Source organism: Prionailurus viverrinus, chromosome B3 (assembly GCF_022837055.1).
Source record: "Prionailurus viverrinus isolate Anna chromosome B3, UM_Priviv_1.0, whole genome shotgun sequence".
In the NCBI taxonomy this organism is placed as follows: Eukaryota; Metazoa; Chordata; class Mammalia; order Carnivora; family Felidae; genus Prionailurus; species Prionailurus viverrinus.
Window position 1 is genome coordinate 7,325,950 of NC_062566.1, and position 18,474 is coordinate 7,344,423.

Below are 18,474 nucleotides of genomic sequence, written 5' to 3' on the forward strand. Positions count from 1 at the left end.
CTCAAAATAGTCCTCACCTCTCCCAGCCCCACCTCCAGACATATGCTTTTACTGTTTCTTTATGCTGCTTCCTCAATTTTGGAACATGGTACTGGTTGTTGTATGAGTACCACCAGGTTTACCTGGTGTAGCTAACTCTGGGCCGCTTGAATGATGGGTCCCGTACGTCTAATGGATGGTTAGTGGATTCGGTGGATTCAGAAACTGGCCTTCAGCTAGGACTGCCTTACCTGCTCGGTGAAGAATACCAGCAGAGTTGCCAGTGAACTCATCTAAACCATAATCTGCTTTTATTTTCCCAATTTTTCATTTCAAATGAGAATCACAGTGAGGAGGAGAGAGGTTACATTTGGTACTAGCAGCCTTTGTGGGTGCTGGTTCCTAGTCCTCTGAGAGCTCTGCCGTTTGCATTTGTTTCCCTGTATTATAAACAAAACAAATTTTATATAAAGTCACATTTCATTTCTGATCATTTTTAATATTATAGTGTCGTAAGTAGTGCCATTCTCCAGACAGCGTGTTGAGTATGAAGTGCACATTAGGTTCTGGAGGGACAGATTAGGTCATGTTTATACTTGTAGATTTCTGAACCATGTTGGAGTGGATCCATATTTTAACCTTTTTCCTAATTTTTAGATAGAGTGTACTTCTCGATTTTCAAATGTCACTGTTATGTCTCACATTAAATTTATTGGTATTTTTGTGCATAAAGGTGCTTTTCCAATTCTTCTGTATTCTATCTTTAGTGTGAATTCCAAATACTGGAATCCATAGGTTCAAGGATGTGGAGGCTTTTATGTGGCATAGGGACCTGTATAGGGCCTACATGACTGTTCTCCTTTTTTTTCCCCCAGTTAGAATAAGTTGCATGCTTTGAATTGCCTTTGAATCTTCTCGTTTGAATTGTATGACTGCTCCTGCTCCGAAGAGTCCTAATGTTACCTGGTCATGCTTTTTAAGGGACTTGATTTGTGGTTTTAACATCATTTTCTGTCTCTTCCAGGCCAAATTAAAGAAGCGGAAGCCTCGAGTAAAGAAGGAAAACAAAGAGCCCAGGCTGAAAGATGAGCATGGGATTGAGTTTTCATCACCTAGACACTCAGACAATCCATCGGAAGAGGGAGAAGTAAAGGTATGTGGCTGGATTTCAGTTGACAGTTTGCTTGTAGGCTACATTTATTTTGCCAAGTGGTATATATAAAACCATTCAAGATGTGTTTGGTTTATATGCAGAGTCAGTAAAGTGAAAATAGAATCTATATGTCTTTGCTTAACCCGTGAGAGGGGAATCGGTTCATTTAAGTCAGCCATTGCAGAGTCCTAGATAGTGGAAGTAAATGAAGGGACCCGTGCAAGGTGAAGTGATAAATGGCACACGACACCAAGCCTTGCGGTGAGAAAGGTTAGGGAGTGGTGGGGACTGTGGCTCACCAGGGGCCTCGTGCCTGATGCTGAGGGGCAGCGGCTCTGCTGTTCAGTGCTTCGTGGGCTAACAGAACGCTTCTGTGGGTCAGGTTTGGCCTGGGGCCTGGCAGCTTGTGAGACCTCTGGCCTGAGCAAACTGAAAAATTGGTAGCATTTGGTGTGTTGTTTCAGGGAGTAACAACTTTATGGGATTTTATGTCGTTTCCCTTTGGGTGTGATGGTACTTTGAGATTAGCTCCAAGAGGATCAGCAGCGGGTGCAGAAAGTGGCATGGGTTTGTCATGCATACGCGAATTCAAAAACTAGCAACCTTGACAGTTACTAGGTGGTGGGTATATAACATCTCTGGGCCTCAGTTTTTTCTGTCTGTGAAATGGGAATGATAATGCCTCTGGTTGAAGGGTTGCTGTGAGAATTAGAGAGATGTGAGTCAAGAGCATCTGCGGCTCCAGGCCTAACTGGTTATTTATCATTGGGGAGTTTAGAGTTGTGTGAGTGCATGCATTAAGGCTGTAAGCGTGAAAACAAGCTTCCAAGTGTAGATGTAGTGATGAACCAATGTAGACGGTTGCTCCTCTCTAGAAAGTAGGCGAGTAGATACAAAGTTTGTGGCTAAAGCTCATAGCCCTGTTTGTTTTCTAGGATGATGGCTTAGAAAAAAGTCCAATGAAAAAGAAACAGAAGAAGAAAGAGAACAAGGAGAACAAGGAGAAACAAATGAGTTCTAGGAAAGACAAAGAAGGGGACAAGGAGAGGAAGAAGTCAAAAGATAAGAAAGAGAAGGTATCAGTGTCCTTCTACTTACTGAGATACCCACAGCCTCTGAAATTTCTTCCAGGATTTAGAATGGGGTTTGAGGGTCCGGAAATCATCGTCTCTTTATGGGCACATCTAAGAAGGAAGGATGGGGTTGTCAGGGGGATGCTCGCACCTCCTCTTACAGAGAGGGGAATGTGCAGTTTGGGTTTTTTTTTGTTTTTTTTTTTTTTTTTAATATAGAAGGCCTTTGATCTCTCATAACATTTCAGAGGGGAAGTTTTGAATGACATAGGACAGGTGAGAGAAATCTGCATTCACAGGTAATGACTTGAAATATGTTCTTACGTTCATGGTAGAAGAATATAATCCATAGATGAATTTGAATATTTGATGGGTTTAGGAGTTGAACCAAATATATCCAGAGAAGTGTTTAGAGTAGAAATGGATGAAAAATGCTGCTATTCTAGGACCTTTGCTTTGGGAGTTTTAAGAAGTTAATTCTAAACCACAGACTTCTGGTAGAGTGTTGCTTGTATGCTTGCTGACTTCTGATGAAATTATTTTGTAATTCACTCTTAATCATTAAAACATACAAACAAATATCTACTATAATCTCATCATCCAGGGAACTCTATAGTAGATTTCTTGATGAGTCCCTTTGGAACTTTTGTTTTATACAGATGAGTATAAAATGAAGATCAACTCAGACTCTTTGGGTAGCCCTTTCTCCCAAATTCAGCAGTACATCAGAAACAACATTCCAAGTGAATAAGTGTTAAAATCACTTTGGATAAAGAAGGTTCTGTTTGGTTATAGATCTTGGAAGCAATTTAAGCTTCCCATATTGAAATCACTTTGAAATTTTTTATGTTGGGAAAACCTGTGCCAGATACCTTTGCATCTGTGCTCCCACAGAAAGATAACCAGGTTTTTTTTTTAAGTGAAACATTTCCAAAATAAAAGCACGAGGAACAGTGTACCAAACATCCACTCATCCACCACCCATGTATAACTGTTACCAACATTTTGTCATGTTTATTCCAAGTGCCTTTTGTTTGGCTGGTGTATTTTGTGTTTTGTGCACACCTTACCGGCACTGTTGAAGCCCCCTCCATTCCTTCTACCTGATTTCCTGACTCTGCCTCCCTGTTTTTTCCTCTCATGGTTTGAAACCTTCCTATCTGTGTTTTTATACTTTTACCATGTATTAAAGAATCGTAAACAAAGCATACTATTAGGTTTTCAAATGTTCATACGTGAAGTCAGTGTATAAGTATGTATCTTCATCCTTCTGCATCCTTTCATGGATAAATGAGATTTATCCATGTGGATTTGTGTGCATTTCAGTCATTTACAGTACTAAAGTTAATACAGATTTCTTGATCAAAGTGTATGTTCATAAGCTCTTAATAAAAGTTGCTACGTGATACTTTACAAGAGCTTTGGCAATTTATAATCTTAGCCTGTTGATGGCGTTTTTGTGCATTTTATGGTGAGGGGATAGAAGCCAAAATAGCATTGTTCTGAAGCTGAAGTTATAATTAGTTTTTTGGAGAAAGAAATGGAAATGATGTGTGATTAAGCCATTTGTTAATTGTGTAGATTTGATTACATGGTGTTTACCCTTTTTATAAATTGAGTCCATCACATTTCCCCACTGGAGTGATGTGACATAGGTAAGAAGTCCAGCTTGCAAGGCAGGATTGCACAAATGACAATGATTCCTTGTAACTCTTTTTTAAAAGCCTAAAGGTGGTGATGCCAAATCTTCAAGTAAATCAAAGCGATCTCAGGGTCCTGTCCATATTACAGCAGGAAGTGAGCCTGTCCCCATTGGAGAGGATGAGGACGATGATCTGGACCAGGAGACATTCAGCATAGTAAGTCTTAAAATTGAGGGGTGCTGGTGTGTGTGGCCACAGTGCTTGCCGTGGCTCCGTCTTTCTCAGGTCAGCCACACAACCGCAGTTGGCCTGAGTGTTAGTATATTACTTTGGAACACACTGCTTCTACTGTCTAAAGACCTTTTGCTCTGGAACAGGCTGGCAGGAAGAGATTTTCGTACTCACTCTCTGGGGAGAGAGTTTGGGGGATCGATTTCATATCTTGTGCTCCCACTCAGAAAGGCTGCAAGCGGCCCTTAGAGGCATTTGGGAAACCCTAGTGTTAACTGAGGTAACATTTCCTAAATACTTTGTGTGCCAGCCCCTGGAGTTACCTACTGTGTTGCAAAGAGGACTGTTTCTGTCACTGCAGACTTTACATTTGAGTGGGGGAGATAGTCAGATAGGCACACAGATTGTGCTTGTGCTACTGTGATGGGGACGTGTGGGGGGGACAGCAGATGCTCTGAAGATCCTGTGACAAGGGGAGCAGACCCAGGCAGGGGCTATTGGGAAGGCATGTTTAAGGAGGTGATGTTCAAATTGGGTTCTGAAGGAAGAGGAAGAAGTCACAGGAGACGAGGGCAGAGAAGAACGTGCCAGGGCAAGGCAGCAGCATGCACAAAGGCTGTGTGGCAGAACTGCCTATGGTGCAGTAAGGGGGTTACATAAGGCCACTGTGGCTTGTGTGGGGAGAACAAGGGGACAGCATGACACGAGACGCGGCCGGGGTACTGGCTGAGTGCACTGGAGCAGTGGTGAGCCTGGTGTTACCTTCCATGCTCTGTACTGCGGTGCTAGGGGCACGGCCCAGGTCTCATGTGGGATTGGAAACGGTCCAGTGTGTCCTTAAGGGCGACCTTAGCCCCTCACCGGAGCTGCAGGTTCTTCACTGGACTGTGTGCTCCATGAGTCCCCTCACCTCCTCTGCCCAACCTTGCATCAATCACAGCTCGCTAGAGTAGTTAATTCAGTCTCAAAGAGAACCTGGTCTTCCAAATTTCAAAATACTCCTGCTGTGTGGCAGCAGAGGGTAGGATACTGACCTCATCCTGTAAGGTAGTCTTCTCGTTACTCCTGTCTCTGTGTTCCCCCAAATCTATACACACATATCTATTTTTTATTCTTCCTTCTCTCATTTATCTTACTCCTCTGTTACTGTTCTGCCCTGAGCTCTCTGATGGGGACTACTTTCTTATGTCAAGTACACTTAGGTGTAAGAAGTGTATCTGAAGAAGTATCTCTAAAGTAAAAGATACATCAGTATTTGAGTATTTAAGCTATCTGAAAGGGGTAAGTTCACTGTACAGCCAGCCGTCTGATCTGTATCCTGGTTTGTCCTTAGCCCAGTATTTCTGAGAGGAAACCCCAGCTAGTGCTTCTGTGTACCATTTTCGTTTTCAGAATGATCTTACATATTGGCTCTTTTAATTGTGCTCAGGATTATGAAATCCTTAAAAAATGTAGAAAAATGTAAAGAATATGAGAGACATTGATACAGGTGCCATGAAGCCTTGTCAAATGTGAGTTTTTAAGACTGAGGGTAAAGTTGAAGTCCCTGGTGTTTCTGACTCTAAACCCACACCTCTCCTTTCTTACCTTCCGCAGGAATAAGGGTGGTTTTTGTCCAGATGTCATTCTTGTGCTTGGTTTGAGAGTTTTAGGACTTTTGTTTGTCTGTAAAGTCCATAATGGGTCACATAAACAGCCAGGCACTGTTTGTGTGCATTTAGGGCTTTTTCTCCACAACAATCTTATGAGGTAGGTAGTTATCTCCACTCTACTTATTAAAAAATAAGGTAAAGAGAGTCACATAAGTTGTCCAGTGTCACCACAGTTAAGATGTGGCACAGAGGTTTGACCCAGACAATTGGGCATGAATGCCTGGGTTCTTAACTGTTCTACTGCACAGCCTCCTAAGTTCCATACGCAGCACATTATCTTGCTCTCCGTATTCAAAGACTTGATATAAATGCCACACTGTGTATGTCATATAACTTGATTTTCCTCTCGCAGCATCTCTATTTTTTGAGGTTTATCCATGTTAGTAGTTTAAACTTTCGGGGCGCCTGGCTGGCTTAGGTGGTGTAGCATGCAACTCTCGATCTCGTGGTCTAGAGTTCAGGTCCCACGTTGGATGTAGAGCTTACTTAACAAAAAAATTAAAAATTAAAATAATTTTTTTTTGTATTATTCTGTATTAAGACTTCTATAATTCATGGTTTCTCCTGTAGATGAACCTTGAGGTTTTCCAAATGTTTACTACTAAAAATAGCAAAATTGTTTTAAATATTTTATTAAGAAAATTTTTTTTAATGTTTATTTATTTTTGAGAGACACAGAGACAGAATGTAAGTGGGTTAGGGGCAGAGAGGGAGGGAGACACAGAATCCGAAGTAGACTCCAGGCTCTGAGCTGCCAGCACAGAGCCTGATGCGGGGCTTGAACTCACGAGCTGCGAGATCATGACCTGAGCCGAAGTTGGATGCTCAACCAACTGAGCCACCCGGGCGCCCCGAAAAATGTAAATATTTTCATTTACACATGTAAACGTTTCTCTAGTTCTGGGTCTTCCTAGGGCTTGCATGCACACCCATCACTTTCCTAGGTACTGTTGAATTAACCTTGAAAGCAATTATGGAGATTTATACACTCCTTTTCACAGTGAACTTGAGTTCCAGTTGCTTCCCAGTCTTAGAAACACTTGGTAATTTCTGACTTCCTAATTTTTGCTTATCTGAGAAGTATGAACTATTGATCAGTGGCGTAGGTGAACACTTGTTTTCATATCTGTTAGGCATTCATGTTTCTAATGAATTGCCTGTGCATATCCTTTGCCTATTTTAGGGTAATTTGTTTGTTCTTACCTTTTCTATAGTGCCCTTTATACATTCATGATACTAATTTGTTACTCGTAACAGTTGTTCTAGGTATCTTCCAGGTTGTGGTACACTTTTCTATTTTGTGTCCTTTTTCTTAAAATTGAGGTATAACTCTGAAAAGTAAACAGAAGGAATTATCACAGAGTGATAGAAGTTTGTGGGGTTTTCATCATTCTGAAATGTCATGATCTTGTGCCTTAGTAGTTTGTTGTGCCAAGTATGTAAGCCATTGACAACCATTCTCTATGGGTCCGAAGAAGTTTTCTTGAATTATTTTGTGGTAATTTCCTCCTAATTCTTGGTTTTAACTTTATGGAACTTTCTGTTTTGGATATTGAACTCTTGGGATGGTTCCCAGTATTACTACCTTTTTTATTTTCCATTTCTGCTTTTTAGATTCTACTTTCTAGGAGATGCCCTTCACTTTATCTCACATTATGTCTTTTCTTCTTTTTTCTTTTTTTTTTTGAGAGAGAGCACAAGTGGGGGAGAGAGGCAGAGGAAGGGAGAAAAAGAATCTTAAGCAGGCTCCACACCCAGCACGGCTTAATGCGGGGCTCAATCCCATGATCATAAGATCTTGACCTGAGCCGAAATCAAGAGTTGGATACTTAACTGACTGAGCTACCCGGGCATGCCTCACATTATTTCTTTCAGGCTTTTTACTTCTCTTGTCATGTTTTATTTCCCAGATCTCCCCCCACCCCCACCCCTTCATGGTTCTCTTGAATGTTTTTATATTTCTGTTGAATTTGTTTTCCATCATTCATGTTAGATATTTTTTCAAATGGCTTGGTTATCATTGTCTGCACACATATTTAGGAGTAGGGGCCTAGCCATCTGACGTGGGTGGAGCCTGATCAACTTTGAGTGCTCACCATGGGTGATGTGGTAGGGCTGCTGCCTTGGGAGGCTTCCAGTGTGTAGTTCCTCCTCTTAGATGGTCAGATTTTGTGGAGAAGAATCCTCCCATCTCCTAAGTGGAGGGCGAAGGCCTGGCTGTCTTCATTCTGGAGTCCGGGAGGCAGAAGGCCAGGTGATGGCTCATCTAGTGTGCATATGTCCATATGCTCCTGTTTCAGTGCGGCAGCCTTGCCTCTTGGCTGTGCCCATGTAGCCCAGTTCAGAGACCTTTCCTTCATACTCACCAGAGAATAACTTCCACATCTTTTGCTGAGCAGAGTTGGAGATTTGGGCGTCTCTTGTGACTCTGGGTATCAGTTACTTCTAAGCATTGTTGAAAAAACCCAATCCTTAGTTTTCACCCTCTCCTACTTGCAGAGGTGTCTAGAGAGACTCTGGGGGGAATTTTGTAGTATAAACCAGGTTGGTTCGCCTGTTAGGTCTGTTGAGTGATTTCCCTTGCTGCCAATATTTTGTGGCTCTTGTTTTCTCTCTCATTTTCCCTTGTCTTTATGGGCTTATCTCTTTTTAAGACCCTCCCTTTACTGTTGTGTTAGTGGAGTTGGGCAGGAGGAGAAAATGATTCTGGTGTTTAGCCCACCATCTTTATCTGGAAGCTACCCACGTAGTTTCTAATAAGCCTGAAGGACTTGTAAATATTTTATCCTGCAGTTTTAGATAGTTTAGATGGTGGTGAGAAGTTTCTAGGTTAGGTCTGTAATTTCGCTTCTCATCGGATCTTCATAATGGACTTAAGAGGCATTATCATGCCCCTGTTGCAGGTGAGGAAACAGAAGCATTTTGAGCTATAATAAAGGAAAGGTGTAGAGGTCTTCACTCTAAGAGATGCTGTTGGGACCTGCACCTCAGGTTTTCCTGACTTAATACTTACACTTGTTCCCCTGACTCTAACCCATTCCTCCTCTAGGGTAACATGGCATGAGAGTGGGCCGGGTTTTCCCTGGGAATTAAGGGCACAGGAACCAAAGACAACGTGTCTTTGCTGCAAGTGTTTTATATCTCTACTCTGTTGGCCTGTTCCAGTGCAAAGAGAGGATGAGGCCCGTGAAAAAGGCACTGAAACAGCTGGACAAACCCGACAAGGGGCTCAATGTGCAGGAACAGCTGGAGCATACCCGAAATTGTCTGCTGAAAATCGGAGACCGGATAGCCGAGTGCCTTAAAGCCTACTCAGACCAGGAGCACATCAAACTGTGGAGGAGGTGAGTGGCCTTGGTCTCAGAATGCCTTGTTTGATTTGACAGTGTATGTGTGTGTGTGTGGGTGGGGGGGGGATCTGTTCTTGTTTTATAAAGGGTGACATAACCACCTAATGAAAATCTTTCCCCCAATAAAAATCATCTATTGGCAACATACCTGCAGGCTTCAATTTCATTTTCCTGCAATAGGTCATTCCACTGAGACCAGTCTTTGAAATAGGTAGGATGATGTCATTATTTTACAAGAGAACAGCAGGAGTACCGAATTTGCTGGCCTATTCTCAGAACAAGGACTTGGTCTATAAGCCTGGAAGGGATAAAAATCATCTGGTCTCACTACTTCACCCACCTCAGGTTGCTAGTCAGATATAAAAACTATTTGATCAGTTCTTTACTAACACACGAGGTGAAGCAAAGGTTAAAATCACCAGAACTGTGATTTCTGTATTCTCTGATAATTAAAAAGAACACTAGTAGTCATTTGTATTAATACAGTTTAATACAGAACTTCAGTTTTTAAGGCATATCATGGCTCGTATATATTCATTTATATATTCACATACGATATTTTACAGAAACAACTGGAGTGTCTTCCTCAAAACTCATTGTAACACTGAGTCTCTAAAATCCACAGTCTTTGAACTCCTATACTTCATGGTTAATATAATTATTTAGGTATAATATGCCCAATCTCAGTGGATTGGTTTTGAGTGAAAAATAGATTTAAGAAAACTTCGCCATGATGCTATCTGTAGCATGCTTCACACCCATTAAAAAGATATTAAGCTTCAAATGTTACTTTTATTCCCCTTTATACTGTTAACCAGCTTCTTCCTGTAACTAGCTAGCGTCTGGGATGTATTTCTACCCAACTTAATCTCTGTTGGAAGATAACAAAAGGTCATCCTAGTACATAGTCTGTGAAGCTAGGATTCCTCCCGTGACCTGGGGCCTGTCTGTGTTTAATTGTACCAGGTACTGTGGTCCTGGCTAACAGTAGTTCATAAGAAGGTCTTTGTCCACTCAGAAGAGACGGCCCTTTATGAAGTGGTGATTGTGAGACCATGTGTGTGGTAGGTGTTCGAGAAGGAGGAAGGGCCTGCAGAAGAGCAGTGGGAGGAAACTCTTCTGAGAGGCAGGCGAGTGGGCATGGGCAGGGTGGACTTGCTTAGATGAGGAGAGTTTTCAGGCTTTGGCAAAGGCTTCAAAGTGAGACAGTGAGAAGGGGGGCTGGGAGGTTTTTAGGGTTTAAAGACAGTTTGTTAAGACCACCGATGGCTTTGCACCTGATGCAGCAGGTTTACTACTTAGGGAACCCGTGGTTCCTGTGGGTGGCGTGACATGGTGAAACTCTTCTCTTCATTGTGTGGAGAGAGGTGAGACTCCTTTTCCAGCTCACTGCCAGTACCCCTGCCTCCTTGTTCTAGACACCTGTTTTGCCCAGCACTCTCCTGTTCACTGTAATGCTTTGCTGGGGTGGATGTGGTGGAATTACAGTGGAGGCGCCTCTTGGGAGTTTTCAGGAAGAAAGGATAGACTTTGTGGTGACAACTGGGAGGAGAAGGGGCAGGAGCACGGAGATGCCCGAGTGTATGGAGGTCTCCACCTGGAAGATGGTAATGACGGGTTGGGTGGCAGAATCCAGGATGTGCAGAACGTGGAGGAAGACTCCAGGGCTTTCCTGAGTGCCAGTGAAATAAGGGATTTTAGCTCGGAAACAGAGCCTTCGTCTCCAGACCCCTCAGTCAAACCCTGTGGACACGGCATCTGAAGGAGTGTTAATGAAACACAGACCTGAAAGAATGTTCCTATTATTTAATTTCTACACTTGGAGAGTATCCATTGCAGAATTCAGTAGCTTGCCATCCATAAAGAGAATAAAAAGTTATTTTAAAAATTCTGTAATTTACTAGAACTATTATTTTATTTTTTTTTAGGAACCTATGGATTTTTGTTTCCAAGTTTACAGAATTTGATGCTCGAAAATTGCATAAATTGTACAAGATGGCTCATAAGAAAAGATCTCAAGAAGAGGAGGTAAAATACAAATTTAATCCTAATTCGTACTAACAGATAAAAGCCAGTTGCACAGAGCAATTCCTTAGTTACTGTTTTTCCCTGGGGAGATGGTCATGGAATGATACTTTTGGTGCTAGAAGGGTCCCTGGTTCTCTGCCCTCCCCTCACAGACGGATGTTCAGGTCCACCACAGCCCTGCCTCCCTGTACTGTGTGCTCCTATGCCGTTTTAGCTCTGAGCTTTCTCAGCACACTGCACTGGTAGTGAAAGTGACAGACTCGGTGGCTGAAATAGCCAATCTGTTAGAACCAGAGTGTTAAAATTCTGACAACGTGTTGTTACCTGCATTCTTTTTTTTAATTTTATTTTTGAGAGAGAGCAAGAGAGCGAGAGAGGGAGGGAGGGAGGGTGAGGGGCAGAAAGAGAAGTAGACACAGAGTCTGAAGCAGGCTCTAGGCTCTAAGCTGTCAGCATGGAGACTGACGCAGGGCTCGAACTCATGGACTGTGAGATTATGACCTGAGCCGAAGTCAGACGCTTAACCAACTGAGCCACCCAAGCGCCCCTACCCTGCGTTCTTATGCCCATAATCATTTATTCTCTCGTCTTGTGGTAGCTTATGAACGTGGCTCTTGATAAGTCATGTGGGCAGAAAATACTTGTTTTGTTCTTTTCTGGGTCACGTATACTTGGTGTTCCTTCTCGCGTTTGTATGTAACGTCCCAGCTACTCATGTAAAGGAGCCAACATGAGAAGGTGCCCAGAAGTTCCTTCCCTTCTTTGGCATAGGGGGATGGGCACATAAATGCCTTAGCTGATTTTGAAGACATGCCCATTCACAGATCTGCTGACCTGCCACATCAGCCCTTTAGGGCCCCCAAATCAGCCATTTAGAGCCAGTCTCTGGACATTTAATACCTCCTCCACTAACCTGTCAGCTCCTCAAAGGCAGAGATATTATGCTTCTCATCCTCTGCTATATCCTCAGTGCCTGGAAAGGTACTGGGCACAGCGAAGGTGCTTAGAAGTATTTGTTGCATGAACTTAACATGCTTAGCATTGTGTTGTACTGTAGAATAGTATGCTCAAGTAGTTTATAATTTAGAAGAATATGATATGGTAGTAATATATAGAGATAATATACTAGTATCATTGAACGTTAATGTAAATTTTAAGCATTATAAAAGTTTGCGAGGATAGTCAGGAAAAGCCTGAGGAGGGAATGAAATAGTGGGAAAGACCCTGTAGTGGGGAGTGAAAGTTACGATGAGGGTTTATAGCTGAACACACGATGGTAAAGGGGCCATGTTAGTCTAAGTATCAGCAGTTAGCATATTGAACAAAAATAGTGGTCCTGCTGCTGGGGGTGTGCACTATCACAGCCTTCTGGAGGGACAGTTCAGTCAGATTTGTCAAAAGACAAAAACAGTTCTTCTGAGAATTTAATGAGGTAATTAAGGATTTAAACATGTTTATTGTGGAAATGACTTGAATGCCCAACAATAAAAAATAGATTAAATAGATTATGATATATTCATGCTGGGGAATATTATTCGGCCATAATACAATAGTGTAAGTAAGTGTTTACATGAGAAAATTTTCATAATGTGTTAAGTGAAAGAAGAATACCAAATAATATTTTTGTTGTTAAAAAAAAAAAAAATAACACACACACATATAAACACAAGCTTAGAAAGATATGGACCAAATTGCAGACATTAATTTCTTTGGTAGTGAGATTTTAGGGCACTTTACGTTATTTTTTGCTGTTGCTGTTCTTATTATATTTTCTACTATTTTTCTATTACATTTTCTTGTGTGGTAAAGAAGTAAATAAACATTGAGATGTTTAGCTTGATGACTTTGGCGTAGGAACTAGTTCCCACTGGGCTAGTCAGAGGTTGTTTGCTCTAGTTAGTCTAGGAAAGTTGTGTTCCTACTTTTACATGGTCCAAGATGAGTCTCTGAGAAGGCTGACAGCCTGGGCATCTGTCCTGGGCGGGCCCTGTGCAGTGGCACCCAGCAGCCCATGCACACGGTCTTACAGTGACTTGCCAGGGGAGCGTGACTTTCTTGTCAGAGCAGCAGGGGGAGCTCAGGGAAACTTATGAACATGGTTTATAAGAATATAGTAGATGGCAGGTTGGAAGCCAGAAGAGGGGCAAGAGGGGAATACTTAGAGGTGGTGACCTCTGTACTATTCTTGGGAATTCAGCCTGGGGTCTTAAGATTCTTTGGTTTCCTTTTATTCTCAGGAGCAAAAGAAGAAAGATGATGTGATTGGTGGTAAGAAGCCATTTCGACCAGAGGCCTCAGGCTCCAGCCGGGACTCCCTGATATCTCAGTCCCACACCCCACACAACCTTCACCCTCAGAAGCCTCACTTGCCTGCCTCCCATGGCCCACAGATGCACGGACACCCAAGAGATAACTATAATCACCCCAACAAGAGACACTTTAGTAATGCAGGTAGGTCATTAAGTGGAGTTTTAAAAAGAGATGCCAAAAGAATCATTGTATTTTCCGAAAATAGCTAGACCTTTGTACTTTCTTCTCCTTCAACACTTTACTGTCTTCTTTTGTCTTAGTGACACAGCACATAAAGTAAAGATCCAAAAGGCTCCAGCTCTAAGAAGAACATGGCCACCATCATAAACAAATGACAGACTGAGAGAAACAATTTACATTATATAGGACAGTCACGTGGTTAAAACTGCTAATACTGAAAGAGCCTTGTAAATTGGTAACAAAAGAGTAACCAAATAGAAAAATGGGCAAAGGTTAGGAGTTGGGAATTCACACAGAAAAGGAAATTCAAATGGCCAATATGACAAGATGGCCAACATTGCTGTTAGGGAAATGTAAATTAAAGCAATGGTAAGCTAACCAATTTTTTTTTTTTTTTTGCCCATTCAGATCAACAAAAGTTAAAAGGGTGAAATACATACAAATTGCTAAGAGTGTGAATTGCTACAGTCTTTCCAAGAATTAATCTCAAATATCTTAAATACATAAGCCCCTTTTCTGTATGTATGAGGATGCCATTCAGTCTTTTTTTTTTTTTTTTTTTAATTTTTTTTTCAACGTTTATTTATTTTTGGGACAGAGAGAGACAGAGCATGAATGGGGGAGGGGCAGAGAGAGAGGGAGACACAGAATCGGAAACAGGCTCCAGGCTCTGAGCCATCAGCCCAGAGCCCGACGCGGGGCTCGAACTCGCCAACCGCGAGATCGTGACCTGGCTGAAGTCGGACGCTTAACCGACTGCGCCACCCAGGCGCCCCTAGGATGCCATTCAGTCTTAGAATGGCAAAAAGTTGGAAATAACTTGAATATCCATTAATAGGAGAATCATTGGATAAATAGTAGGACATTTGTACTCTAAATATTATCATCAATTATTAAAAAGAATGAGTTGACTTTATAGATCAACAACAAAATCTGTGTCTGTGTTTAAATTTATTGAGGTGACAATCATATAACATAAACTTTACCATTTTATTTTTTATTTCTTTTTAAATGTATTTGTTCATTTTTTTTTCTGTTTTTGACATTTAGTTTTAAAATTTATCTACTTATTTGTTTATTTTTTAATTTACATCCAAGTTAGCATATAGTGCAATAATGATTTCAGGAGTAGATTCCAGTGATTCATCCCTTATTTATAACACCCAGTGCTCATCCCTACAAGTGTCTTCCTTAATGCCCCTTACCCGTTTATCCCATCCCCCTACCTGTAACCCCTCCAGCAACCCTCAATTTGTTCTCTATATTTAAGAGTCTCTTATGTTTTGTCCCCCTCCCTGTTTTTATATTATTTTTGCTTCCCTTCCCTTACATTCACCTGTTTTGTATCTTAAGTTAAACTTTACCATTTTAAATACCTAATTCAATGGCATTTAGTACACTCAGAGTGTTGTGCAACCACCACTTCTATCTTAGTTGCAAAACATTTCCATCACCTCAAATGGAAATCCCACATCCAGGAGACAGTTTGTCCCCATTCCTTCTTCTCAGCCTCTGCAGTCCCCAGTCTGTATCCTGTCTATCTGGATTCATGTATTTTGGACATTGCATATTAATGGAATCATACTATGTGTGTCTGACTTCTGTTTTCAAGGTTTATGTTTTTTTGTTTTTATAATTTAACTTTATTTTTTATTTTTAAAAATTTACATCCAAATTAGTATATAGTGAAGCAATGATTTCAGGAGTAGATTCCTTAATGCCCCTTACCCATTTAGCCCATCCCCCCCTCCCACAACCCCTCCAGCAACCCTCAGTTTGTTCTCCATATTTATGAGTCTCTTTTGTCCCCCTCCCTGTTTTTATATTATTTTTGTTTCCCTTCCCTTATGTTCATCTGTTTTGTCTCTTAAAGTCCTCATTTGAGTGAAGTCATATGATTTTTGTCTTTCTCTGACTAATTTCACTTAACATAATACCCTCCAGTTCCATCCACGTAGTTGCAAATGGCAAGATTTCATTCTTTTTGATTGCCGAGTAATACTCCATTGTATATATATACCACATTCATCCATCGATGGACATTTGAGCTCTTTCCATACTTTGGTTATTATGGATAGTACTGCTATAAACATGGGGGTACATGTGTCCCTTTGAAACAGCATACCTGTATCCCTTGGATAAATGCCTAGCAGTGCAATTGCTGGGTCGTAGGGTAGTTCTGTTTTTAGTTTTTTGAGAAACCTCCATACTATTTTCCAGAGTGGCTGCACCAGCTTGCATTCCCACCAACAGTGCAAAAGAGATCCTCTTTCTCCACATCCTCACCAACATCTGTTGTTGCCTGAGTTGTTAATGTGGGCCATTCTGACAGGTGTAAGGTGGTATCTCATTGTGGTTTTGATTTGTATTTTCCTGATGATGAGTGATGTGGAGCATTTTTTCATGTGTTGGTTGGCCATCTGGATGTCTTCTTTGGAGAAGTGTCTATTCATGTCTTTGCCCATTTCTTCACTGGATTATTTGTTTTTTGGCTGTTTTGTATGTTGTTGTTTTTTAATAGTTCATTATTCTTTGTTTTTTTTTTTTGTTTGTTTGTTTTTTTTTTTTTTTTTAGTTTATTCTCAAGTTAGTTAACACACAGTGTAGTCTTGTCTTCAGGAATAGATTTCTATGATTCATCTCTTACATATGACACCTAGTGCTCGTTCCAACAAGTGCCCTCCTCAATGCCCATCACCCATTTTCCCCATGCCCCCCAACCCCCTACCCCATCAACCCTCAGTTTGTTCTCTGTATTTATATGGTTTGCTTCCCTCTCTGTTCTTATTTCTCTTTCCCTTTCCCTATGGTCATCTGTTAAGTTTCTCAAATTCCATATATGACTGATATCATATGATATGTATCTTTCTCTGACTTATTTTGCTTAGCATAAAACCCTCCAGTTCCATCCATGTTGTTGCAGATGGCAAGATTTCATTCTTTTTCATCATCGAGTAGTATTCCATTGTGAATGTATGTACCACATCTTCTTTATCCACTCATCAGTCAATGGACATTGGCGCTCTTTCCATAATTTGACTATTGTTGAAAGCACTGCTATAAACATTGGGGTGCATGTGCCCCTTCAAATGACACCCGTATCCTTTGGATAAATTCCTAGTAGTGCAATTGCTGGGTCATAGAGTAGTTCTATTTTTAAGCTTTTGAGGAACCTCCACACTTTTCCAGGGTGGCTGCGCCAGTTTGCATTCTCACCAACAGTGCAAGAGGATTCCCCTTACTCCACATCCTCGCCAACATGTGTTGTTTCTTGAGTTGCTAATTTTAGCCATTGTGACAGGTGTGAGGTGGTATCTCAATGTGGTTTTGTACGTCTGTCTGTGTTGTAATGGGTATCAGTACCTCACTCCTTCCTGTGGCTGAATAACCTCGCATTGTGGGTTACACACCACAGTCTGTTATCCATTCATCTGTTGGGGTTGTTTCTACTTTTTGGCTATTGTGAATAGTACTGCTGTGAAAATCTGTGTGTAAGTTACTTTTGAGTACCTATTTTCAGTTCTTTTGGGTATATACCTAGTAGGGGAATTGCTGGGTTATGTGGTAATTCTAATTTAATTTTTTGAGGAACCATCAAATGTTTTCTGTAGTGTATGTTTGAATACTGTTTTGCATGCTTATTCAGAACAATACTGTGTTTGAATTAGTATCGAGAAAGTTGTGAAAACACACACTATATATAGCATACATAGAAGTCCTAGTATAGGATTTTGCAAAGAATCAAATATTCCATAATAATCTTAATGAAGTGTACATTTCTTTCTAAACTTAAGTTTTAGGATTTCCATTTGATTTCTTTTGAAAAATACATTTCATTCTTCTGGTAAAATTCTCAAGCTTTTAGAAAACTTGATTTTCTTCATCTTTTCCTCTGTTTTTGAGCATATGAATTAACAGTTATTTAAAAATCTTTGCTAAGTCCAGTATCTCAATTCTTGTGAATCATTTTCTGTTGTGTGTTTTATTTTTCTTGGTTTTCATCCATATAGGTCTGTCTTTGGCATGCCTAGTTATTTTTGATTAAGTGGGGGAACCTATGTTTTAAAAATTGTGGAAGCTCCAGGAGCACCTGGGTGGCTCAGTCAGTCAAGCATCCAATTCTTGATCTCGGTTCAGGTCTGATCTCAGCGTCGTAAGTTCAAGCACCATGCCAGGCTCCATGCAGGGTGTGGAGCCTACTTGAAAAAAAAATTATGGAAGCTTCAGGTGGTGTTGTTTTCCTAGAGAGGATTCATTCTTTCCTCCCCAAGGGCACATGGAGTGTAAGGCGATCATTCTGGTCTAGTCGTCTAGTCTGCCTCTGGGCTCCCCTGTTCCTGGGGCTTAGCTCTTCAGAGTGCTCAGCAGAGGGCCTGGAGCATTTTCTGCCCCTCATCTTCTGCAGGCCCTAGACTCGAATCTTGGCTTTCTCAGCACCATGAGACTACCTGGACTGCTCTGCTCTTCTGAGGCTTAGGTCTTCAGCCTTCTGCTCCCTGCAGATTCAGCACTTATCGTAAGGGAAGACTGGATGTGTGTTTGAGCCCTTCAAGTCTGCCATGTACCTCTAGCCTAGAAAGACTACCGAAGGCTCAGCTTGTGCTGGTAAAAGCTCAGATGTTCAGCTCCTTGCCTCTGCTCAGAATCACAGGCCTCCCCAATGACTATAGCGGTCACCTTACTTCTCTAAGGTTTTCTGCTCTTCAGTCTTAACGCCTTCTAGTCTAGTCCTGAATGCCCTGTCTACTCTTTGATGTCCTCAAACAGGTAATTTTTGTTTATCTGGCCTTTCTTACTGTCCTTGGCGGAGCGTAATTCTGCTGTAAGCTACCCTGAATTGCCTGGAAGCCCAAGTGCCAGGTCTTCTAATGTTAC

The 18,474-nt window shown here is 41.4% G+C and overlaps 1 protein-coding gene and 1 long non-coding RNA gene across 6 annotated transcripts in view; one reads left to right on the forward strand and one right to left on the reverse strand.

Moving 5' to 3' along the window:
• The window catches only part of CHD2 (chromodomain helicase DNA binding protein 2), a 122,363-nt gene that overhangs the window by 93,656 nt on the left and 10,233 nt on the right, over positions 1 to 18,474 (forward strand). For 4 of the 5 annotated variants that reach the window (XM_047861089.1, XM_047861087.1, XM_047861091.1 and 1 more), the window contains 6 exons: positions 1,004 to 1,132; positions 2,068 to 2,208; positions 3,930 to 4,064; positions 8,897 to 9,075; positions 11,010 to 11,109; positions 13,347 to 13,560. In XM_047861089.1, the coding sequence (XP_047717045.1) occupies positions 1,004 to 1,132; positions 2,068 to 2,208; positions 3,930 to 4,064; positions 8,897 to 9,075; positions 11,010 to 11,109; positions 13,347 to 13,560 (898 nt within the window). The remainder of the gene's footprint in view (positions 1 to 1,003; positions 1,133 to 2,067; positions 2,209 to 3,929; positions 4,065 to 8,896; positions 9,076 to 11,009; positions 11,110 to 13,346; positions 13,561 to 18,474) is intronic. The other variant, XM_047861092.1, reaches the window with a different exon arrangement.
• LOC125167235 (uncharacterized) lies at positions 336 to 5,746 on the reverse strand. The gene is made up of 3 exons (XR_007152712.1): positions 5,667 to 5,746; positions 2,231 to 2,316; positions 336 to 419 (listed from the first exon to the last, which is right to left on the reverse strand). It is a non-coding gene; the product is annotated as an uncharacterized LOC125167235 (long non-coding RNA).